At 38.1% G+C, this 25856-nt stretch overlaps 1 protein-coding gene across 45 annotated transcripts in view; it reads right to left on the bottom strand.

Moving 5' to 3' along the window:
• The window catches only part of foxn3 (forkhead box N3), a 477697-nt gene that overhangs the window by 308740 nt on the left and 143101 nt on the right, over positions 1-25856 (bottom strand). For all 45 annotated transcript variants that reach the window (XM_069915930.1, XM_069915937.1, XM_069915946.1 and 42 more), the window contains one exon: positions 2957-3522. In XM_069915930.1, the coding sequence (XP_069772031.1) occupies positions 2957-3508 (552 nt within the window). In that variant the 5' untranslated portion in view covers positions 3509-3522. The remainder of the gene's footprint in view (positions 1-2956; positions 3523-25856) is intronic.

Here is a 25856-nt window from a genome sequence, read left to right as displayed (position 1 = left end):
CACCTATCCTTTAAAGACATCTACGTGAGACACTTCCTCAATAAGGCAGCCAAAATAGACAATAGACAATAGGAGCTGGAGTAGGCCCTTCGGCCCGTCGAGCCAGCACCGCCATTTTACAGATCATGGCTGATCACTACCATCAGTACCCCTTTCCAGCCTTATCCCCATAACCCTTAACTCCTTTGCCCACTAGAGTCTTATCTAACTCTCTTTTGAACATAATCAGCGAATCTGCCTCTACCACCCTCTGTGGCAGAGCATTCCACAGGTTCACACTTCTCTGGGTAAAAAATGTTTTCTCATCTCCGTCCTAAAGGGCCTACCCTGTATTCTTAAACTATGCCCTCTAGTCCTCGTCTCCCCCATCATTGGGAACAAGTAATCCGACTTCACCTTGTCTATCCCCCTGATGATTTTATATACCTCAATCATGTCCCCCTCATCCTTCTAAACTCCATCGGATACAAGTCCAGTTTTTCTAGCCTTTCAACATATGTCAACCCCGCCATCCCTGGAACTAACCTCTATAGCTAGTATGTCCTTCCTCAAAATTGGAGACCAGAACTGGACGCAATACTCCAGGTGGGGTCTCACCAGGGCCCTGTACAACTGCAGAAGGGCGTCTCTGTTCCTATACTCCAATCCCCTCTTTATGAAAGCCAACATGCCATTTGCCTTCTTCACAGCTTTCTGAACCTGCATGCTAGTCTTCAGTGACCAGTGAACAAGTATTCCCAGATCCATTTGCTCCTCCCCACTCCCTAGCTTGTCTCCATTTAAATAATACTCAGCTTTCCTATTATTGCCCCCAAAATGGATAACCTCACATTTGCTCACATTCAACGTCATCTTCCATTCAGCAGCCCACTCCCCCAACCTGTCCAAGTCCCTCTGCATTTTCCTGACATCCTCCTCACACCCCATACCGCCACCCAGTTTCGTGTCATCTGCAAATTTGCTCATGTTATTTATAATCCCCTCATCCAAATCATTTACATAAATTACAAACAACTGAGGACCCAATACCTATCCCTGCGGCACTCCACTCGTCACATCCTGCCATCCTGAAAAAGACCCGCTTACCCCAACCCTTTGTTTCCTAATAAAGAACAAATGCAAGATAACCTTTAATAGAGGTCGACAAGATTATGAGAGGCATAGATAAGGCAGACAGCCAGCAGCTTTGTCCCAGAATGGGAGCAGCAAACACCTGCACAAAGTGAAGGGAGGGAAGTTTAAGGGAGAAATCAAGGGTATTTTTTTTTATTTAAACACAGAAAGCGGTGGGTTCCTGGAATACATTGCCAGGGGTGGTGGTGGAGGCTGAAATAAATGGGGCATTTAAGATACTCTTCTACAGGCACGTGGATGACAGAAAAACAGAGGGTTTTGAGGGAGGGAGGGTTTAGATTTTATATTCTTTGGTATATATAGGTCAGCACAACATGGGCTGAAGTGCCTGTATTATGTGGTCTATGTTCAGATGCTGTAGATTTATTTTTCCATCCAAGTGTGTTAAAGTCTAAACATTGTGCACTAAGGCTGAAACATGCAACATGGAGCCGACTTACAAATTCTTGAATTGTAACCAATTTATATTGCGAACCAACAAAGCTCCTCACAATGTGCTTCGCTGAATAGAATTTTCCCAATATACCCAACAGCTTGGCTTTGACAAAACGAAGCTACATGTGGACAGTCAGAACAAAGTGACATGTGCAACTTGACTGTTCTTTTGGGAAATCCATGCGGGAGGGCAGTTTAAAGAACAGCAGTTGGCTGCATGCCAAAACTTGTGTGCAACCAGAGATGGAGGGAGAAAAATCAGCAAACCCAAAAGCGACCATTTAACTTGGCCTCTGTGACCCTTTAAAATCTGAAGGTGAGAAATCAATAAACAAAACTTGAATTCACAAATCAGAATGTAAAACATTCCAGACAATGGTTCCCTCTGACGTTTTGCATTTATTTATGTGGCATGGTTGAATCCAGGGCCTTTTTACATAGGTTTCACCTGCTTCTTAGAATAAGTCATGCAATTGGCAGCAAACATAATTATTTACTGCCAGGCAGTAATACTGTAGCATTCATTACTTTGGATCTGGCAGCAGTACAATTTGGCTTTCCTCCGATCCTATAGCCGAGAAAATTGCTGGCCTTTATGGACAATGGAACGCAAGAGGGTTCATTTGACACCAAACACGCAAAAGAAAAGGACAGTATATGAAAGGCAGAGATTGTATGGGATTCGTAGAAAGTTTTAAAAGAGAGATTGAGATGATGCATTCTGTAATAAAAGTACAGGGCACAGGAAAGATGAAATGGAAGAGAAAGAAAAAGAAAATGAAAGTAACTGATGTTTTCCCTACATTGAGGTATTTTATAAGACATTTATTTTCTTGTTAGAAAAAGTTAAGCAATGTTAGCGCAGCAGTTAACGCAATGCTATGGCAAAGCCAGGGACCCAAATCCGATGCTGCCTCTTAGGGGCGTTTGTATGTTTTCCCATGCCTGCTTGAGTTTCCTCCGGGGACTCTGGTTTCCATCCACCCTTCAGAACATATGGAAGCTAGATTAATTGGGATATTTGGAAGGCCCTGTTACTGTGCTGCATGTAAGAAATTAAATTTAAAATTTACATTATTATGGTATTAAAAAATTAGAAATTAAATGCTAAATGCAGATGTCTGGGGAACGTCCATTTCAGTTTCGAGAAGCTGTTGTGATTTACCTCAATCCTGATAAGTATGAACTTATGAGTCTAAATATTAAACGATGTTCTGTTGGAGATATGCGGTTACTTGGAGCACCAGCATAAGAATTTGCAATATATTTTCAACCTCAAACTATTCCTGAAAACCAGATAGTGAGAAAATCAAGCACATTTATTTACTTTTGTTATGAGGAATGTTAACACCATAAATGCACTGCTTGTAAAAAAATAGAATCTCACCTGACTCCTGTCCTTGTCTACTTTCTTGAAGCATTTATTCAATGACAGATTGTGTCTAACAGAATTTTTCCATCCAGTTGGAGCATTTGCAAAATAAGGGAAGTGTTCTAGGATCCAGTTGTATATATCCTTAACAGGCAGGCGTTTACTGGGTGAGTTTTCAATAGCCATAAATATGAGGCAGCTGAAGGAATAAGGTGGTTTGCAATTAGGGTTTTGCTTGGCATCATAGGGCTGGTCAGAATGAGCAGGGGATGGAGGGGTATCCTCATCAATATCCTGAACAGGACTGACACTACGTAGTCCTGTGTCCCCAAAACTTTTGAGTAGGTTCTTGCTCTCATGTAGCCAGTTCAGATTTGTTAACTCTTCATCCTCCATGGCCACCTTTTCCAAACAAATGGCAGGCAAACAACTGCTCGTTATGTCCAACTCTTCAACCTCTTGGAGTGCCTTCCTTAGTGAACTCCCTGGGTAACACTGGCTCAGTCCGCTTGAAACACTAATTCCTGAGCCTTCTGGCTTCTTGCTGGGAGGCATGACTGGACCCATTTAGACCGAGGTTCCTAATGGAAGCAAAACAAAAAAGTTAGGCCAGATGCGCACATCATCAGTTAAGTGATTTCTCCCCCACCTCTCTTCTGTAACAATGAGCTGAAATAACTTTGGCTACAAATGGAACTTCAAATCTCTTGAGCCTCCAAGCAGGAAAATTATATCATGGCTGACAGTAAAGTAATTTAGCTGCAGAGTTGCTATAGCAACATGCAACTCTGTTTGTACTTAATTTGCTTATTGGCAGTCTCATCCCGCAGGGATTTGACGAGCACCGTACCTCTGAAACCAACTTGTTGCGGAACATTTTGAACATAAAGTTGAGGTTAATGGAAATGTTATAATCTGAAGCAATAATAGGAAAGTTTTAAAAAAGCCACAAATAATACCAGCTGAGGGAGAGAACTTTACCTTAAGTAATTTACACAGCTAAATGTCATTCATTCGCTCGAGGGGAAGATTACAGGCTGGATGTCCCAAACATACGGCAATGAATTTCATTATTTGGCCTCATCGTAATGATAAAACCAGACATTAGGAATGTTCCAATGAAAAAAAACAAAATAGAACTTACTTAAAAACTTACTGGATAGAAAATTATACTGAAAGGTAAAGTATTTATAAAACCCGAGCTTCTTTATTTGTGGAATGCTAACCAATATATTCCAGAACACAAGTTTAATTCAAAATCTCTTCTGCTGTGGGGTGTTTTCAGACAGTTGCTGAGAAGTGCCATCTGCTGAGTTAGGTTATCTGTCGAGTACATGTGTAGTCTCAAAACCAACTAGCTCTCTTCCAATATCTGAACCATGAGCAAAAACTGACAGACACAGATCTGGATTCTGCTCATGGATACGTACAAGTCTTTCTCAGACACAAGGTAATAGAACAGTTCGGTATTTTGCAATGTGGACATGGAAACGTGCGCTGCCACACAAGTTAAACACATTGGCTTCCCTGTACTTACTTCAACATACCCTAATAGTTGGATCTCCTCCACAATCCTAAATATTCTTCTCCACCCGAGAGGTTTTAAAATTTGTGTACACCATCTAAAAAATGAACTGCATTTGTTCATCAAGACCAATTTGGCAGCAACTCCCCAACGCAAAATTTCTGCCACTGAGGACGGTTATGCCAGTACCTGTAGATTGGTCTCCAAATCCATATCATCTCACTGTGTAATATCACCATTTTCAAACCATCATTGTCTTTAAATCCATACACAGTCGACTCAACTGCATAGTGCCCTGTTGCCTTTTCCCATCCCTATTTTTGTCAATTCTTCAAGCTCGGTTTCTCTCTCTTTTCCTTTCCCTTGGTCTCCTTTTCTCCAGCTCTGTATTCACAGAGCCACACCCCTCCCCTGATCAATTCTCACTTTTCCTCCCCTATCCTTCTATCCATGTCCAATGATCAACTTTTGCCTGTTGACCTGTGCAACACCCCCTGCCCTTTCTTCCCTTCCTTTCCTTTCTCCTCCAGCCTTTTTATTCAGACACCTGCTTGCTTTTTACTCATTCCTTGACAAACAGCTCAGGCCCAAAATGTTGATGATATATCTTTACCTCCTATGGATGTTGCAAGACCTTTCGAGTTCCTTCAGCGTGTGTTTTTACTGCAGTCACAGCGTCTGCACTTTCATGCCTCACACTTCCAGATTCAAGGACAATTCCTTTCTTTCTGTAATCAGACTCTTGAATGAAATTCCCATGCAGAACCTTTGAGATTAGTCAGGAATGTTCATGGTAAGGTAGTAAATTGGATTAGATATTGGTTTTTTGGGAGAAGCCAGAGAGTGGTAGTGGATGATTGCCTCTCTGACTAGAGACCTGTGACTTGTGGTGTGCCTCAAGGATCGGTACTATTGTTTGTCATCTATATCAACATTCTTGATAAATGGTAAATTGGATCAGCAAGTTTTCAGATGACACAAAGCTTGGAGGAATAGTGGGCAGTGAGACAGGCTTTAAGAACTTGTAGAGGGATCTGGACCAGTTAGAAAAATGGCAGATGGAATTTAAAGCAGACAAATGTGATGTGTTGCATTTTGGAAGGACAAACCAAGGTAGGACATGCACTGTAAATGGTAGGGCACTGAGGAATGTGGTAGAACAGAGGGATCTTGGATTAGATTACATAATTCCTTAAAAGTGGTGTTACAGGCAAATAAGGTCAGAAGAGAGCAATGACCTTCGAAAATCAAAATTTTGAGTTGGGATGTTATGGTGATGTTGTATAAGACATTGGTGAAGCCATATTTGGAGTATTGTGTGCAGTTTTGGTCACCTAACTACAGGCTGTTTAGCTGTACTTTTCTCTTTCCCAACATACTCTTTTCTTTAGACTTGCATGAAGCTATTCCCTGTACTTCTGTTTAATTGTATTTGGGGTTTTTTTTTAAATTCTTGCACCATCTGCTGTATTACATAGAGGTCGATTTGACTTGGCAAAACAAAGCTCTTCACTGCATCTCATGAAAATAAACAATTCAATTCAGTTGCAAGATCAATCTGCTTGCCGTCACCAAAAATACACAGTACTGCACGGTTTGGGTCCTTCCCCTCCACAATGTGTCAACCTACAGAAATCTACAGCACCTAATACCTGTAGCCTGAATACTCCTGGGATTGTTGGATCTCAGAAGCTAAGCAGGCACAGGACTGGTCAGTCCTTGGAGGGGAGACCAACAAGGAACACTAGATGCTGCAGGTTTCTGTCAGGGTGCTGGACAAAGTGGTGACTCGGTCTGTCTTATGGTAGACAAAAGTTAAAGACTTTCATGCACGTTACATTCTAAATGTAGCATTATGTTCCAATAATGGAACATTAACCTTTAACCACATCAATCTGGCTCTGCAGAAGAACATTTGTATGAGTGTATCAACCTTCCTGCAGAAGAGAGTCAAGTTGAATACTGCTTAAGAAACTTGGCTGTAATTGAGGCACGCAACTGCAGAATTGCTAATCAGAACCATCTTTTAATCTGGACAAAAAGTGATTTAGCTATCCTCTCAGAAGAATGTTAAATTCACAGGAGAGCAAGGACTTCTCCAAGCCATTATCTATTGCTCAATCGGCATGGCAAACATCTGGTCATTCCCAACTCAATCTGTGCAATAAATGAAAATCAAATTTTCATTACAGCAAAAACTTGACCTCCAAAGATTGAAACAAATGAATATAAAAACATTAGAAGATATCACATGAGCTTGTGAAAGGCACCATTGTGATAGTACAGACCCATCACCAATGTATATAGTGTATATAGCTACAGTATCTAGACTGTGCTTACAGCGATTGGCTGAGAGCTAAGCCACGCCTACTGTCTGGGCCTTAAAGGGTTGTGTCCCTAGCCAGGTCAGATCATTCCGGACTGGTTGGCCACCTGTGAAGAGCTCCTGTCTTTTGCTAATAAAAGCCTTGGTTTGGATCAACAAGTCTTTGGTTCTTTCGACAAGTTCTACAACCATATAAATGCAAGTCCATTTTTTTGTTCATTCCTGTGAGGAAGAAATTATTTTCAAAACCAACATTTACTTGACTTAACCATTTTCATCGAGTTGATGGGAATTAACTGTGGTTTTGGAGCCATAATCAAAGCCAGGCTGTCCAAGGGAAAAGTATTTCATTCCCCAAAGGACACGAGTAGTTTTTTTTTTAAAAACAAAACAATCCAGTAGCTTTATTGTCATTGTTACCGATGGTAGCTTTTAAAAGACTCATCCAACTTCAGCCATACTCTCTTCGTCCTCTTGCTAACGGGAAGAAGATTCACAAGTGTGAGATCATACTCAATTAGATTCTAGGATCATTCCCCCCCCCCCAACTGTTTCAGACTCCTGAACAAACTTCACATTTGCTTAATAATGCTGTCTTCATTCCTTTCTAACTGATCTCTCTCTGTTACTCTTCACTCTGTATAGTGTTTTTAACTGCTGTACTAAGTATGGGTTGACTAGCTGAACTGCTTGCAAAACAAACTTTTGCACTGTGACAGTTGTGACTGTAAACTTGAACCTTGATTTAATTGAACTTGAAATCACTTTGCCCTTGCAACATCCTTCTCAACATTGCAGAATGAGAAACTAGTCTGAAGACCAAGTTCAAGAGCAGAGGCATAAGCAAAGAGACTTAAAATACAGTTCTGCTGTACTATCCCATAACTTCCTCAAGTGGAAATGGAATATCCCATGACACCAATCAAACAAGGCAGATCTGGTCAATAACACAGGTATCTGGGGATTGGTAAATGCCGGAGAAGCGAGTTTTCTGTTGCTTGAGACTGCGTGTTGCGTGAATGGAGAACTAATGGCAAGGTGTGTCAATTTTAAACTTCCATAATTTTAAACCATTCATTTTCTGCAATTTATTTTGCCAATTGTTTGAGGTTGTCAGTTGCTTGTATTCTGTATAACAGGGATTTTACTGTAAACCTATAGCCATGTAAACAAATATATATCAACATACAAATAATTTGGTTATCATCAGGTTGCCTTTTGTGGAAGGCTACAGTTTGCTATTTGACTGCTTCCACTATCCTCATTAATTACACTTCCAAAATACTTAATTGGCTGTAAAATCAACAGGAAAAACTCTGTAAATGTTTGCCTGCTTCTTTTTCCTTCCTCTCACCATTCATCAAGTAATCCTGTCTAATCCATGAAGAAAGTTGTGATCATTCTCACATCTCAACAAAAGTGGGATATTGGAGTTTTAAAGATTGACAAAAGAATTTGGCAAGAACTTTAAAGGAGAGATCAAGAAAGATTAGGCCACCGCTTCCGAGGTTTAGAGAAATGAAAAGAAATCTGATTGAACTGTACAAGATTCTGAAAAAGATCAACAAGATCGAGGTGCAGGGGCATGGCCACGTGAAGGACCACGTGTTTTGGTTGAGTTCTCTGTGAAGAGAGCTAAATAGATGGTTAAAACTTGAAAATGGATAAAGCTAGCACAAAAACTGAAGAAGCTCCTATTCAACCGGGTACTTCAGGTGAAAGTCTGAAAGGGAGTGGTGCAAAAAAAATAGCGACAGGACCAGCAGAACCAGGTGAAACTGGAGGGGGGCGGGGGGGTGAAAAGAGAGAAAAGAAAAAAAAGAAAAAAAAAAACCGGGTCAAGATTTGAGCATCATCCTGGAAAAAATGGAGAATTTGAGTAACTGATTCATAAATGTTGAAAAAGCAATCAGAGATGACAGAAAAAGTGACTGAAATAAAAGAAAGAGACTGTTGAAGACCTAATGGAGAGAATCGGACAAGCAAAGGTTGAACTGATGAAAATGCATGAAAAGCTTGAGGCTTTGGGGGAAAAAAACAAAGAATGGGAATCAGATAAATAAGGACTGCTTGACAAAAGTGATCACAGAGAACTTGTCGACGGAACAATATACGAACGATCGGACTAAAGGAAGGAGTCAAGGGAGGAGACCTGGTGAACATTTTTCAAAAATGGATCCCACAAGTGTTGGGAGAAGATAAATCTGGATAAAACTGCATATCGAGAGAGCTCACTGAACACTTGGACCCAGAAGAGCTGACGACCAGAGACCAAACAAACCCAGATCTGGTGAGGCTTTTAAGTTAGCGTGAATGGGAGATAATCCTGGGAACGGCACATGACTACTCTAAGCAGAACAATAGCCTGTCTGAGGTGGATCATGAAAAGGTTCTATTTTTTCAAAACTTTACATGCTATCAACTTTAAATATTCAATGATATACCCTGCGACTTTGAGGGTCTAAGTAGCAGAAGAGAACCAGCAATTTTCCATGACCAAGAGCAAGGTAGAAGATTTTCTGTGAAGTTTGTAAAAATAAAGATCGAGGTTGCTGAGGGAGGAGATTGTTAAAATATTTATAATGGAACTAAGTAAATGTTGTATTTTTTTATTTTTGCTAAATCATTTTGTATTTATGGTTTAAAAGTAAAATGGATAGGGTTTGTATAGAGCTCAGTAAAAAGGGGGAAAAAATCTGTGAAAAGTAGTAGCAAAGTGGAGACTCCAGTCGAGGGTGGAGAAAAGCACCTGTAAAGGAGTAACAAAAAAATGACACTTAAGGGATGGGTTCTTCTTCCTCAAGAGATTCCACGGGTTTTCTGCACAGGCTTTCGGGGCTCTATGTATACGTCACCATCAGGCCAGGGATATTATGTTTTGTTCTTAAAGGGGAAGGATCACTTTACTATTTTAAGAGTCAGAGATTTTATTGTTAAAAAAATATTTTTTAAAGAAGAAAATGGATAGAACATTGAAATTTATTAGTTTTAATGTTAATGGAATTAACAGGTGGGTGAAGAGAAAACACGTCTTGGCATACCTAAAATAATTAAAGGCAGATATAGTCTTTTTACAAGAAAAACATCTTACCAAATTGGAACATGCAAAATTAAAGAGGATGGGTGAGGCATTTGGATCAAAAGCAAGAGGTGTAGCAATTTTAATAAATAAAAATATACCAATAATAATAGAAGAAATATTATGGATCATGCTGAAAGATTTTTAATGGCACATTGCAAATTTTATGCAGAATCTTGGGTATTTATGAACATTTACCCCCCAAATTATGATGAAATCTTTATGAAGGATATCTTTTTTTAAAAAAAAGACACACAAGGGGAAGGCAAAATATATTGTTTGGAGGAAATTTCAGTTTTTGTTTAGAATCAATATTGGACAAATCACCGAGAGCAACAAGGGTGAAAGCTGCTAAAACGACATTATCATTTATGAAGGATTTAAATTTATTTATGGAGGTAGCTTAATATTAACTATTTTAATAATGGAAAAGCAAGAAAGCATGTGTAGATGGCATCTAAAGGCTACATTACTAATAAAGTATTTTTATGCATTTATTAAAAGACATACAAATATTCTGTGAAAACAATATTCCTTACTGACCATAGTATTCTAATATGGGTTACACTTATAGCTTACTTGAGGGGACAAATTATTTCTTATATTTAAAGTCGTGAGAGAATATGCACGAGAATTAGGAGGTTTAAGAAAGGATATAACAAAAATCGGAATAGGAATATCAGATATCAGGCACAAAATAAAAATATATATTAAAGAACCAAAAGTTACAATATGATACACTACAAACATATAGAATAGAAAAAATACTAAAAACTAAAAATTATGAGCGAGTAGAACAGGCACACAAAGTGTTATCTTGGCAGGTAAAAGCAGAGTTGTCATCCAGAATGATAAATGCAATAGAAACAGAAGCTGATACTATAATCAAAAAGAAATAAATAATGTTTAGAAACTATATAATTCAGAATTAGTAGATGAAAATGAGATGGAAGAATTTTTAACAAATGTTGAACTTCCTAAACTAGAAGAAAGAGAAAGATGACTTAGATGGACCTTTTACAAGGGAAGAAGTAGAGAAAGCCCCATGTTCCTTACAGGTTAATAAGTCCCTGGTGAAGATGGGTTCCCTCCTGCATTCACTAGACAATTTAAAGATTTGTTGATGCTTCTTTTGATAGATCTGTTGGATCAGACAGTGGAGATCCAAACCCTCCCAGAAACATTTTCAACTGCTATAATTACAGTGCTACCAAAGATAGGAAAAGACCTACTTATCATACAGACCAAAATAACTTCTGAATGCAGACTATAAAACTCTAGCAAAGGCACTAGCCAACAGACTGGTTGAGTATTTATCACAATTAATACATCCAGATCAGGTTGGATTTGTCAAAGAAAGACATTCTCCAAATAGTCTAGGTAGATTATTCAATATAATACACATGGCAAAATCAAGATTGAATCCAAACATAACTAATTCTTTAGAAGCTTAGAAAAGGCATTCGACTGACTAGAATGGTCTTTCTTATATAAAACTTTGGAAAGATTTGGTGTAGGTAGAAAATTCATCAATTGGATTAAAACTATCATATGCCACAAGCTAAAATTATAACTAATAACCAAATGTCATCTATTTTTTCCTTGAGTAGACAGCGGTCTCCCCTATCACCAGCATTATTCATACTAGCTATTAAACATCTGGCAGAGATTATGGGATCCAGTTATTAAGGGCTTCAAAGTTGGACAGGAAGAACAAAAAAAATAGTTTAATTGCCCAATGATGTGACTGACCCACTGATGATTACAAACAATATTAGAAAAATATGGAATAATATCAGGATATAAAATAAATAGGGATAAAAGTGAGATGTCATTTCAGAATTTTGATTATGAAAGATACCAAAAAGGCAGTTGATTAAAATGGAAGAAGGATGGAATTAAATATTTAGGAATAATGACAAATAATAATTTACAGAACTTGTATAAGTTCAATTATATCCCTCTACAAGAAAAAATAGGAAAAGATTAACAGAAATTGAAAGATCTACCAATTACATTAATAGGAATGGTAAATTGCATAAAAATGAAAGTAATGCCAAGACTATAGTATCTCTTTCAATCATTGCCTATTGTATTATCTAAAAAATTATATAAATTATTACATAATTATATCAGACAATTCCTATGGAATAACAAAGTGGCAAGAATTGCACCGGAAAAGTTATCATGGGACTATAAACTGGGAGGATTTAGACTTCTGGATTTATAGTATTATCTATTAGTTCAAGTAAGATTTTTTTTATCATCTTTCTTTGAAGTAAATAGCTCCCACCCCCCACTTCGTGGAGTTGAATGAGACTGAATTCAATAAGAGGAGACAATGAAGGACTTTATTTATAAGTGGAATGTCAAGTCAATAACAACAAAAAATGGATAATCATATATCAATACAGATGATTAGAACATGGCAAGAAATAAATTAATGTATCAGGAACAAAAAACAGATACATCACCGAGAACATAAAAATGTACTACTACTTATGAATTTGGGTAACAAAATATTGAATTCATGGTCTGACAAAGGATTAAGATATGTTGATGATTGTTATATGGAAGGTTCTCATGTCTTTTGAACAATTAAGAATTAATATGGAGTAGCTAATGGGACATCCTTTTTCTTTGTCCAGTTAAGATCATTCTTAAGAGAAAGATGGGGACCAAATATGACCCCACCTGAAGTTAGTGAAATAGAACAAATTATTTGGCTGGGGAATACATCTAAATTTATATCTAAAATATACTTTGTTCTCCAAATGCAAAACCAGGTTTACAGAGATCAAGAGAGAGACAGGAGTCAGATCCAAGAGTCACAATAATGGTAAGATGCTGGTCTGATTGGTGTTTGGATAGTATGACATCAATTATAAATGAAAGATATGGATTAATACAATATAATTTCTACACCAATGATACCTCACACCACAGAAACTACATAAATCAAAACTGGAAATATTGGAAATGTGTTTTAGAATGTGGAATAGAAATAGGAATGTTTATACATGTTACGTGGTCATGTGTAAAGGTGAGACCTTTCTGGCAACAGGGGTTGCCCTTGTGGATGACCCAGAGCTTTAACTTTTGGGCAATTTTATTGAAATAAGTAATAGACTAAATAAATTCCAAATTTTATTTGTTAAAATAGCTTTAGCTGTGGCTAAAAAATGTACTGCGATTACTTGGAAGTCCAACTACCCTCTACAGATACCCCGATGGAAGAAAGAGATGAACAGTTGTATACCTATGGAGAAAATCACTTACAAGCTAAAAAAAATAGGTATGACATATAAAAATATGGCAACCATATTTGGACTCTACAGGGGCCCAAATATAAAAAAGCTACTATTGTGATAAAAAATGTGACCTCCCTAATGAAGATTTTTTTAATTTAAACCCAATTGTAAGCCCTGATGGTGTACGGATATATACTGGGAAGGGGGAGGGAGGGAGGGAAGGGATTATTTTGTTTTTTTAAAAAAAAAGGTTATATACATATACATTTTGAAAATTGAAAATTTTGATATGTACATTTATAGAAAAAATAAAATATGCAACAATAAAAACAAGGTTATTTTCTTAGACTGCAAAATCTGGAACTGAGGGGGAACTGGTCTCGAGATAAGAAGATAACTATTCAGCATTGACAGGAAATGTCTTATCAGGGTTTGCATACCTCTCTATTCCAGATCACCATAGCTGCTTAGTTATTGAGAATATCATTGAAAATTAGGACAATTAATAGACATGGTGATGGTGAAATATATTGATCAGGATCTTGTCAAGATTTCAGAAGGCAATTTGGTTTATAGATCTCTGGGTACTGGATTATGTCCTTTAACCCATACAAACATTAATATTACAGATAATTCCTTGTAATATTTTATGATTGGTTTATTTGGGAAAATATGCAAACAAAATTACCAAAAAACCCAAGTGTATCTTTGCTGGAATGGGGAGTTACATTACTCCCCATTACAGTTTGAAATCAGAAGCATGAAACTGAAAGCAGTCCTGGATTTTTGCCGGTGTGCTGCTCCGTGAAGATTAACAGCTTCTATCTCACCAAAGTGACTACTAAGCACATGGAGTGTCAATAAGCAGGTCAATATGTGAACAGGAGACTAGGGAGGGTCCAGTGGAACATTAGAACCATAAAACACTACAGCACAGAAAAGGGTCCTTTGCCAAACTATTTTTCTGCCTCATCCCAATGACCTGGACCATATTACCCTCACCCCATCCCTCTCCTGTCCATATACCTGTTCAATTTTTTTTTAACTGTCAAAATTGATCCTGCATTTCCCAATTTAGCTGGCAGCTCGTTCCAGACTCCCACCATTAGAAGTTCATCCTGATGTTCCCTTTAAGCATTTGCCCTTTCACCCTAACCCATCTCCTCTAATTCTTCATCTCACCTTAGTGAAAAAAAAACCTGCTTGTATTTACTTTATCTATACATATAATTTTGTACACCTCTCTCAAATATCCCCTCATTCTGCACTCTCAATCTTATTGATATTTTTTCCTGTAGTTAGGTGACCAAAACTGCACACAATACACCAAATATGGCTTCACCAATGTTTTGCACAACATCACTATAACATATCAACTCAAAACTTTGATTTCTGAAAGCTAATGCTCTATTCTGATCTAATCTGCCTGGAACACCTTTTTCAGGAAATTATGTTTCTGTAATCCCAGAAACCTCTGTTCTACTGCACTCCTTAGTGCTCTACCATTTACAGCTCATGTGCTACCTTGGTTTGTCCTTCCAAAATGCAACGCATCACATTCGTCTGCATTAAATTCCATCTGCCATCTTTCAGCCCAATTTTCAACTGGTCCAGATCCCCCTACAAGCTTCGAAAGCCTTCCTCACTGCCCACTATTCCTCCAAGCTTTGTGTCATCTGAAAACTTGTTGATCCAATTTACCTCATTATCATCAAGATGAGTGATATCAATGTCAAACAATAGTGGACCCAGTACCAATTCTTCAGGTCCATCACTAGTCACAGGTCTCCAGTCAGCCAAGTTTTTAAACTCCCTCCTGTATGTTGACTCATCACCTTTTATAGAACCCACTACCATGGTATCGTCGACAAATTTGTGGATGGTGTTATTTGTTGTACCGATCCACACAGTCACAGGTGTAAGTAAAAACACAAAATGCTGGAGAAGCTCAGAAGGTCAAACAGTGTCGTTTATGTAGCAAAGGTATTTTGTGTTTTTAATTCAACCATGGTGTCTACAAATTTTGTGGTTTACTTTAGTGGTAGGTGTAAAATGAGTAGACCAAGGGACTAAGAATGCAGGTCAGTGGTGCTCCGATACTGATGGAGATTGCCACAGGTTTTTTTTTAAACAGCAGTGTGAGCTAAACTACAAAAGATCACTCTGAAGATGAACAATGGTCCAATTCTCTCATCATATCCTCCCCTGTGCCCTGACCAATATCATTTTTCCAATCATCTTTAAAAAGAGATATGGTGTCCTTGTGCACAATGGCTGCCACATTGGATTCAGCACACAATGTCAACATCTCATTTCCAGAAAACACTTTGGAATATACTGGAGGGTCAAGTGACATCTGTGGTTGAGGTTTAGACCTGAAACCCAATGTTGAAAAAGGCTTGTTCTTCATCTCCCACAGATGCTGCTCGACCTGGTGAGTTTAGCTACAGATTCCAGCATCTGCAGTCTTCTGTATGTTCAATTTCAATATATTCCAAACAGCAATAAATAAATTCAAACTATTTTTTCCTTCACATAACTGACACAAAAGGATACCAAATCTCACTGTTATTCAACAGAGAAGATGCACATACAATTAGAATTGTTTAGACACCGAATCTCTTCCCACAGTCCATGTTCAGTTTTAGTTCCATTACAAATTAAATAACCATCAAATGTCATCACGTTTGCTCATAATCTTTACCGTCAGAAAGTATTCATTGTCCAATCAGCTCCACAGCCCATTCTCACCAATATAGGAGAAATCTCTAAGAATAGACAGAATACATTTCCAAAGGATAAATTGCAGTTTTCACTCCTTACCGCACCAATGCTCTCAAAGCTGTTAAGCAGAGGAATAAAGTTGCCAAGAACTGCTTTGCTGCATTTTCTGAACATCCTTAGCAAAACACAAGAGCAAATTCCCAAATAAAAAGAAGCTGACTTTTCCCGTTACAAGTAAAGACACTGCCAAACTGTCATTTTACCCTTCTGCTGAACATGAGACTCCTGGTAATGACAAGAACAACTCATTTAAACTTTGAAAAGCCATGAGCCCATTCATGCATGTGATATACTATTCACCACCAGCTTTGATCCTAATTCAGTTCAGCCTCGTCCTCAATAAGAACAAAAAAATATACTCAACACTTCATGCAACTGACGTTCCTACCTAATAGGAAGTGAACTGGTTAACTTCTGGTGACTTTTTGAAATTACTGTACAAACCTTTTCTTTTCAGAGTCTGATGAAGTCTCTCATTTTAGCAGCTTTAAAAAAAAGGATCATAAATAATAAACATATAGAATTTTTTTTTTAAGAGGAGCTTCCACTTATTCCCAAGTTGGATTTCACTCCCTTGCTGCTTTAGGGAGTGTACCAACAGACCTGCCCCAATAGTATCTAACGCCTTGCCCGAGAAGCCTGAATAACAAGCAGGCTTATCCTACAAGGGATTGGTGCAAATGTTTTGCTTCCTGTAATATCAATATGCTTCTCAGAGGTTTATTTTGCCAATAGTGTGAAATCAGTTTCATCTTATGTCACAGGAATAAAGAAAAGCAAAACATTTGAAGATAATAGTTGCAACCAATGACAGCCTTATAAAAGTATGTTTCAAGAATGTTTTTGATTAATCCACAATAAGCTCTGCAAAACTTTTCCATTTTAAATTTTACAGTATAGATGTTTTAGTTCTAGATGAGCTATAAACATACCATATGTATACAAATCACACTCAGTTATAGTATTCAAGTTGGAAAAATAAACTTTTATTAAAACAAGGCCCAAGTTACATCACATCCTGGACCAGTTTAGTCATTGTTTTAACTCTTTAAATGCTGAGAAATAACCTAGCAATGTTAATTCATTAATAAGGAAAACAACACACTTACTGTCACATTGTACATTTTATAATCTACAAATATCACCTAAAAAACCTTGATTTTTTTTTTTTTTTGCAACATTGTTCACTTTACCAAAGATTGCACATACTACAGACAGTTACAACCCTCGTGCTTCGTATTTCAGGCTGATAAATAAAGCTTAGCCTTTGAAAAGTGAAATGACAGGTCTAATTAATTACTGAAACAACCAAAGCTGTACCTTTGCTCTCTGCCACCAATTCCAGACTCTCCATGACCACTGACTGAGATTACATTACATTGTCTTGCAATACTGCTATCCTAAAATTTTCAATCTCATATTCGACCATTTCCAAGCACACCTCCACAATTCCCCTCGTACCATCTACTGCTGAAACCCTCACCTACCCTGTCATTCTACAAACTCTCAGTGGCTCACTCATGAGCCTCCCAAGCATACTGGAAGAGAAACAGTTGGCCATTATACCTTCAAACATACTCTGCCATTTAATATGGTAGCAGAATGCCAATGTCAAAGACATTTTCCCACCCCATTCTTCATATCTCTTAATACCATTAATGTCCCAAAATACTATGCTTTGAATATACTCATCAACCAATAACAGTGGACAACAAAGATTTTGTTTCCTGAATCCTTTTGGTTGTATTTTATGGATATTGGGCTGCTAATCACACAACAAATAAAAATCACCTTCAAGTCTTCCTGTCACACTTTTCAAAATAACCTATTTTGGGATTTTTTTTGAAAATTTTATTTATCATTTGTATTAATACAAGAGCCCACCTCACTGACAAAAGGCAAAGGAGGAAAAACCCAACACCCAACCCCAACCCACCAATTTTCCCCTGCAACCGCTGCAACCGTGTCTGCCCGTCCCGCATCGGACTTGTCAGCCACCAACGAGCCTGCAGCTGACGTGGACTTTTACCCCCTCCATAAATCTTCGTCCGCGAAGCCAAGCCAAAGAAATTCAATAATACAGTAACTTAATCCATACAAAATATTACAATACATTTTTAATTTTCTCCCTAACCTTCTCCCCCAAAAGAAAGAAAAGAGAAAGAAAGGAGACCTACTTCTACATGTATAATATTACTAACATATAATATTCATTGACTATTTTTTCAGAATTACTGAGAGGAGTGGGCAAGGTGGAGGATGAGGATGGACGTTTATTCATAAAATCCATATATGGTTCCCAAATTGTTTTAAAGTTTTCATTTTGATTCCTTAAACCATAAGTTTTTTTTCCCTAATACTAGCTTGCATTTCAATAGGCCCATGTCTATTTTTACCAAATTTTCGGTTTTCCATGTTATGTTGCTGTCGCTATGGCTATATTTAATTTTTTTTTCTCGATATTTATCCAATTTCAATTTTACATCTTCTTCCCAAGTAAAAATATTCTTTGATCTTTTTGTATTTTTATCTTCATAATTTGTCCTAACAAAATATTCAATCTTTCCAAATTTGTTCCACTTTCTCACAGGACCATACCAAATATAAAAAGGTCCCTATTTCCTTGTTACATGGTTTATAGTGTGAAAAATAAAAAAAAATTAAAAAAACACTTATCCAGATAATTAGAATCAAGTCCATTTAAGTTAGGTGGAGTATAATATAACTGATGAAGAAATTTATATTGAACCATTTGATATCTGGCATTAACTGTATTTGTAACACTCTCTTGACACAATTTTGACTATATTTCCTCTTGGATTTGTATATTTAAATCTTTCTCCCATCATAATTTTGATTTTTATAAATCTTTTTTCTTTTAGTTTCTTGTAATTTTATATACATATTAGCAATAAATTTCTTGATAATAAATGTATCTGTTAATTATACATTCAAATTGACTTTGTTCTGGGAGTCTCACATCTGTTCCTAATTTATTTTTAAAATATGATTTTAATTGATAATATGCAAAAAATTGTATTTGTATATTATATTTATCTTTTAATTGCTCGAAGGTTAAAAAGATCCTGAAAAGCAATCTTTTATCCACTGCATACCTTTATATCAATTATCAAATTAAGAATAATTCAAAGTGAAAGGAAATATAACCTATCTTGTGATTTCCTGTCATATTTTTAAGATGAAGTGCAATGTCATTGGACATTCATTTTCTGCATTCACACTTGGACTTCTTCCCTGCTGATCTTGGTGCTGTCAGTGACGAACGTGGTGACATTGGGACCATGGAAAAGCAGTATCAGGGCAACTGAAATCCATCAATGCTGGCCGACAATTGTTGGGCACTGACACGAGAGGTATCAGATGCTGAGTGTAAATGAAACATTTTTTGGTCGGCATCATTATGCAATTAAACATACTAAACTAAATAAAAGTTAATTTAATGTTTCTCTAATGTTCCTACATGATGCAGTAAAATTGAAATTATTTTTGTGTTCATTTTGAAATTATCTATCATAATCAATTTTTTTGTGGGAAAGCAAACCTTTTGGAAATAAATGTGTTGTCCAGTGTAATCCATTGGCCTATGGGATAAAGACCAGCTTTCCAGCCTCTGTATTCTTTTTGGTTTCCCTCCATATTGCTGCATCAAGGTATGCCAACCCCAAAGATATTTTCCTCTTCTCTTCGAAAGACTCTCAGCCTCAACAACCATGTTCATCAACCAAATGTTAACCTGGGATCCGGCCCCTCCCCCCCCCCCCCCCCCCCCCACACCACCCATTTATTTGGGCTTCTGCCCTTTTCTTGCTATTCCCAATGAAGGGTTATGGCCCAAAAGTATGACTATATATTGCCTTTCATGACCTGCTGAATGCTCCAGCATTTTATGTTCTAAGGTTCACAGCTCTCAGAGAAGGAATTTTCAAATCATGAATTGTTGACCTCCACCTTGAGACATCAGTTGTCTAATAACTCTATTCGAAGGAAAAAGCCCTCCACATTTTTATTTATAAACTCAGCTCAGCCAAAACCTTGCTATATGATTTTCATATCATTCTACCTCATCCACAACTCAACCACTATTCCAGGAAGGTCCAGAAGCCTGTATTTTAAGAACTCTTGATATGTCCCAACTTTGTAACCTTCTCTAATTCTACAAAACTCACAATCACCTCGTATACATCTTCAGATTCCAACACTCACTAGATTCTCCTATCTATCACCTTATCTGCTTTAACCTCTCTCCTCTCTGTGAGGAACTACTTAAAGCTAATGACCGCCTGATACTGAACATGCTGAGAAGCATTTTGGATTATTTTACATCATTAAAGTGATGGGGGATTTTAAAATCTGTAGATGTAGTACCCTCTTGTTTTTACAGAAAATGCTGGAAATACACAGGAGGTCAAGCAAAGATCTTCAACTCAAAACTTTAACTGCTTCCCTTTCCACAAATGCTGAGTGTTCTCAGCATTTTCTATTTTTAAAATAAATAGTTCCAATATTTGCAGTTGTTTTTAATTTTCACTTCTCAATTTAACATCTTATTTGGAAGTTAAGGCAACAATAATTGACACGTCACACAAGATTGTATGTAGAAGTCCCAGAATGGCACTTGAAACATTCATTTGTAGCTTCGGGTACATTCACAAAATAGATCAAAATTAAACACTGAAGAGTGCTGCTTGACAAGAGGAAATGGGAACAACAATTCATGCAATCTGGACATGTGAGAAAGTAGAAAAATTTTGGGAAGATCTAAACCAGATATTAAATAAAATTAGAGAAAACAATATACCAAAAAATCCAGAGATATTCCTCCTAAGTAACATAAAAAACAAAGAATTTGGAATTGATTTGGAGGATGCACAAAAAAGATTTGTTAAGATAGCTCTAGCCATAGCAAAAAAATGTATTATGTCAACCTGGAAATTGGAAAATAATTTGAAAATACAACAATGGTATATAGAAATGAATAAATGTATCCCATTAGAAAAAATAACATATAGTTTAAGAAATAATATTGAAATATTTGAACAAATATGGGAGCCTTACATGAAACACAATAGAGAAAACCTACCGGGGACATTCACTACCTAAATTAACGAAAGGAGAAGGAAATGAAAATAATTGACTCAGTGGAATTTCTTGTTTATTTTTATTGAATGACAACATTGTTTGACTGGTTTAATGTATCTTAGATTTTGTATTTTAAATGGATGGGGGGGGAGGTAGGGAGGGTGGGATGGGAGGAGGGAGGGGGGGAGAAAATGACACTGTATATATTTGAAAAGGAAAATGTATGTATCGTGGTCAATGTGGTTTATGGTGTGAAAAATAAAAAATTTTTAAAAAAAATTCAGGTAATTCATAAAGGTCCAAAAGAGGAGGGGTCCAGAACAGATCCCTGAAGAACACCACTGGTCACCGACTCAACACAGAATATGAAACATCTGCAACTATCCTCTACCTTTTGTGGGCAAGCCAGTTCTGTTGGGAAAATTGGTGAAGGTGGGAGAGGTGAAGACAGGCAGGGGAGACTCATGAGGGGGTCTTCGTCTGATTATCCTAGATTCAGTAGCGCCTCGGCCCAAAATATTAGCTACCTTTTACTTCAATGGATGCTATGTGACCTGTGGAGCTTCTCCACCACATTTGTGTGTTGCACTCAACCCAACCCCTTCATATACATATTTTCTTAAGTTTATAATTAAGTTTTATTCAGTTACTACTTTTTGAATTGGTTATTCAAAACACTTGGGCAAATGTATTAACTTTCCATTTCTAATATATTGCAACCAAATTAGTATTAACAATGATTATACCTGCACATTCACGTCAATCACTAATGTTCTATTGTGTCCAAAAATAAATGCAATTGGTTGATAATCTATACTTGATCTGCATTGTGAAAGTAACATTCATTTTTTAAAAATGCAAGCTTATCGTAATTAAATGTTTCCAACGAGAATTTTCTCTGTGTAAACATATATTTTAAGTGGGTCTTTTTGTGGGCTTTTAGTAATTATTATTATTGGGTAAAACCGCAAAGAAATTCATACCATTCTTCTGCAGTTACAACCAACCAGTAAGTGAATTCTAAACAGATGGTTTCCTGGAATCAGACCGAAACCACTGATAAGATTCACAAAATTATATGATGTAAGGAATGGAACTTAATTGATTTGGTGAAGTGTTCTGATAACAGTTTAATATTGGCCAAACATTGAAATTGTTTTTAAAAAATTGTGATCTTTATTTTTCAGTACTTCTCAGATAAGCAACATTGCCTCATGTACTCGCTGCACTAATGGAACATGAGAAAGGTTCTTGATATTAAAATATCTTTATCAAAAAGCAATAAATATAAAATAAAATCTAATTTCTAATTCTGGGTGGGCTAACATACACAAATTGGCATCCATTCCTTGGAATTTAGATAATCAGCATGTTGCGTTATTTGGGTTAATGATCTGATCCTGGAACAAAAACTAACTACTGGTGGAACTCAGCAAGTCAGACAGCATCTGTGAAGGCAAAAGGATAGTTACGACAGTAAAATCCCTGATATTCGGAACTCAAGCAACCAGCAAAAAGTTTGCAGAAATACGTAGGTAAAAAATGTGAAATCTTAAAATTGGTGCACCTCACTGTTAGTTCGCCAAGCATGCAATCTCAAGCAACTTGGAAATTCACTTATCTGGCATCGACCAAACCCCCACCCCTCTTCCCAGGGGTATCTCTCCCCTCTCTCCCGTCAGGCAGCATATGTGTCGTCAAAGAGAGTCACACAATACAAAAACAGGCCCTTCCACCTCCTGAGTCAACCACCAGGCACCCATTCACATAACTCCATTTTATTCTCACCACGTTCCCATTAACTCCCCCGATTGAATCACTCATCTGAACACGAGGGACATGTCACAGTGACCAACTGATCTATGAACTCTCACATCTTTGGGAAGAAAATCAAACTACCAGGAGGAAACCCACATGTTCACGCAGAGAGTTTAAAAAAATAGCAAATTCCACACAAGTGGCACCAGATGGAGTGAAACACGAAAATCTGCAGACGCTATGATTGCAGTAAAAACACAGAAGCGCTGGAGGAGCTCAGCAAGTCTCTTGGCATCCATAAGAGATAAAGATATATAGCTTGAAGAAAGGCTCAGGCCTGAAATGTCGGTTATATATCTTTACCTCCTATTGATGCTGAGTGACCTGCTGAGTTCTTCGGGCATCTCTGTGTTTTTATTTTAAAGCAGCACCAGATTTCGAAATGAACCACGAAGCTAAAACTGAGAGGCAATAACTCTTCTAACTGTGCCATGAGACAGTATTTCCAGTATTCTGTCTTTTTTTTTCTAAAATGTCAAATCACTGATCCTCTAAATAAGTACTTTTACTGAAAGGAAAAAGCACATTGTACCAACAAAACAAATAATCAACGCAATCCCATACTTTCCAAATTACTCTATCTAAGAAAATTAACTCGGTTTCTCTCTCCATAGAATGTTGCCTTGACCCAAAAGGTTATCTATTTATGAAAAATCCTTTCTTCAACATTTCCAATGGAGTTTTAAAAAGCCTTAGAGAAAAGAAAAGCATCCAGTGAAAGAGGTTAGAATTCATTGCAGAAAAAAGCGCATCAAAACTCTAATGCATAGGTTGCAACATTTGCATTGCAATTTCTCCTTATTAAATCAAACCATGATTGGTGTTTGGTTTCCCTAAGTCACTCCCCTGTGTGCTGAACTGCAAACAGAAGTTGTATTGCCAAGATATTTTTTCCTTGGCAGTGAGTCAGGCTCTCCTTTGCCACCGCAAGTAATTTTACAGTTGGATTTAAACCAGGGACAAAAGAAATTACCTTTGTATTTCCCATCTGTTCTTTATTTAAAATAATCTTTTGCAAATGAAAAGAAAGATACTGTTAGTAAACTAGCCCAGAATTTTCTCTGGGAATGCTGAAGAGCAGGGAAGCCTCTTCTCAAGTCCCAACAAAATTTACTTGTCTGGCTAGGAGACCCAGCAGGGAAAGTCTTGTTTTGAAAATTTGCGATTACCTTCAAGTGGCACAAGACAAATTCTTTCGATTACTCATCAGTCTTTGCAGGAGAACCAATATTATCTGAATAAACAAAAGAACATCTTGGAAACAAATATACCAACTATTCTACACAAGCTAAAAATTTAGTTGGGGTACCAGATCATTAAAAATATTGCACACTTCACACCAAAAGTCTTCCATCATTATCAGCAATGCAACTACATGAAATCATTTCAATGGCCCTCAGTTCAGGATGAACTTCACAACCCAGTGGAACTGGCCATGGCCCTCAGTTCAGGATGAACTTCATAACCCAATGGAACTGGCCATGGCCCTCAGTACAGGATGAACTTCATAACCCAATGGAACTGGCCATGGCCCTCAGTTCAGGATGAACTTCATAACCCAATGGAACTGGCCATGGCCCTCAGTTCAGGATGAACTTCATAACCCAATGGAACTGGCCATGGCCCTCAGTTCAGGATGAACTTCATAACCCAATGGAACTGGCCATGGCCCTCAGTTCAGGATGAACTTCATAACCCAATGGAACTGGCCATGGCCCTCAGTTCAGGATGAACTTCATAACCCAATGGAACTGGCCATGGCCCTCAGTTCAGGATGAACTTCATAACCCAATGGAACTGGCCATGGCCCTCAGTTCAGGATGAACTTCATAACCCAAGGGAACTGGCCATGGCCCTCAGTTCAGGATGAACTTCATAACCCAATGGAACTGGCCATGGCCCTCAGTTCAGGATGAACTTCATAACCCAAGGGAACTGGCCATGGCCCTCAGTTCAGGATGAACTTCATAACCCAGTGGAACTGGCCATGGCCCTCAGTTCAGGATGAACTTCATAACCCAGTGGAACTGGCCATGGCCCTCAGTTCAGGATGAACTTCATAACCCAGTGGAACTGGCCATGGCCCTCAGTTCAGGATGAACTTCATAACCCAATGGAACTAGCCATGGCCCTCAGTTCAGGATGAACTTCATAACCCAATGGAACTGGCCATGGCCCTCAGTTCAGGATGAGCTTCATAACCCAATGGAACTGGCCATGGCCCTCAGTTCAGGATGAACTTCATAACCCAATGGAACTGGCCATGGCCCTCAGTTCAGGATGAACTTCATAACCCAATGGAACTGGCCATGGCCCTCAGTTCAGGATGAACTTCATAACCCAGTGGAACTGGCCATGGCCCTCAGTTCAGGATGAACTTCATAACCCAGTGGAACTGGCCATGGCCCTCAGTTCAGGATGAACTTCACAACCCAATGGAACTGGCCATGGCCCTCAGTTCAGGATGAACTTCATAACCCAGTGGAACTGGCCATGGCCCTCAGTTCAGGATGAACTTCACAACCCAGTGGAACTGGCCATGGCCCTCAGTTCAGGATGAACTTCACAACCCAATGGAACTGGCCATGGCCCTCAGTTCAGGATGAACTTCACAACCCAGTGGAACTGGCCATGGCCCTCAGTTCAGGATGAACTTCATAACCCAATGGAACTGGCCATGGCCCTCAGTTCAGGATGAACTTCATAACCCAGTGGAACTGGCCATGGCCCTCAGTTCAGGATGAACTTCACAACCCAGTGGAACTGGCCATGGCCCTCAGTTCAGGATGAACTTCACAACCCAATGGAACTGGCCATGGCCCTCAGTTCAGGATGAACTTCATAACCCAGTGGAACTGGCCATGGCCCTCAGTTCAGGATGAACTTCATAACCCAGTGGAACTGGCCATGGCCCTCAGTTCAGGATGAACTTCATAACCCAGTGGAACTGGCCATGGCCCTCAGTTCAGGATGAACTTCATAACCCAATGGAACTGGCCATGGTCCTCAGTTCAGGATGAACTTCATAACCC

The sequence above is a fragment of the Narcine bancroftii genome, chromosome 2 (assembly GCF_036971445.1).
Source record: "Narcine bancroftii isolate sNarBan1 chromosome 2, sNarBan1.hap1, whole genome shotgun sequence".
Taxonomy (NCBI): domain Eukaryota; kingdom Metazoa; phylum Chordata; class Chondrichthyes; order Torpediniformes; family Narcinidae; genus Narcine; species Narcine bancroftii.
The sequence above is the reverse complement of the archived record's forward strand: the minus strand, read 5'-3'. Positions and strand labels throughout refer to the sequence as shown.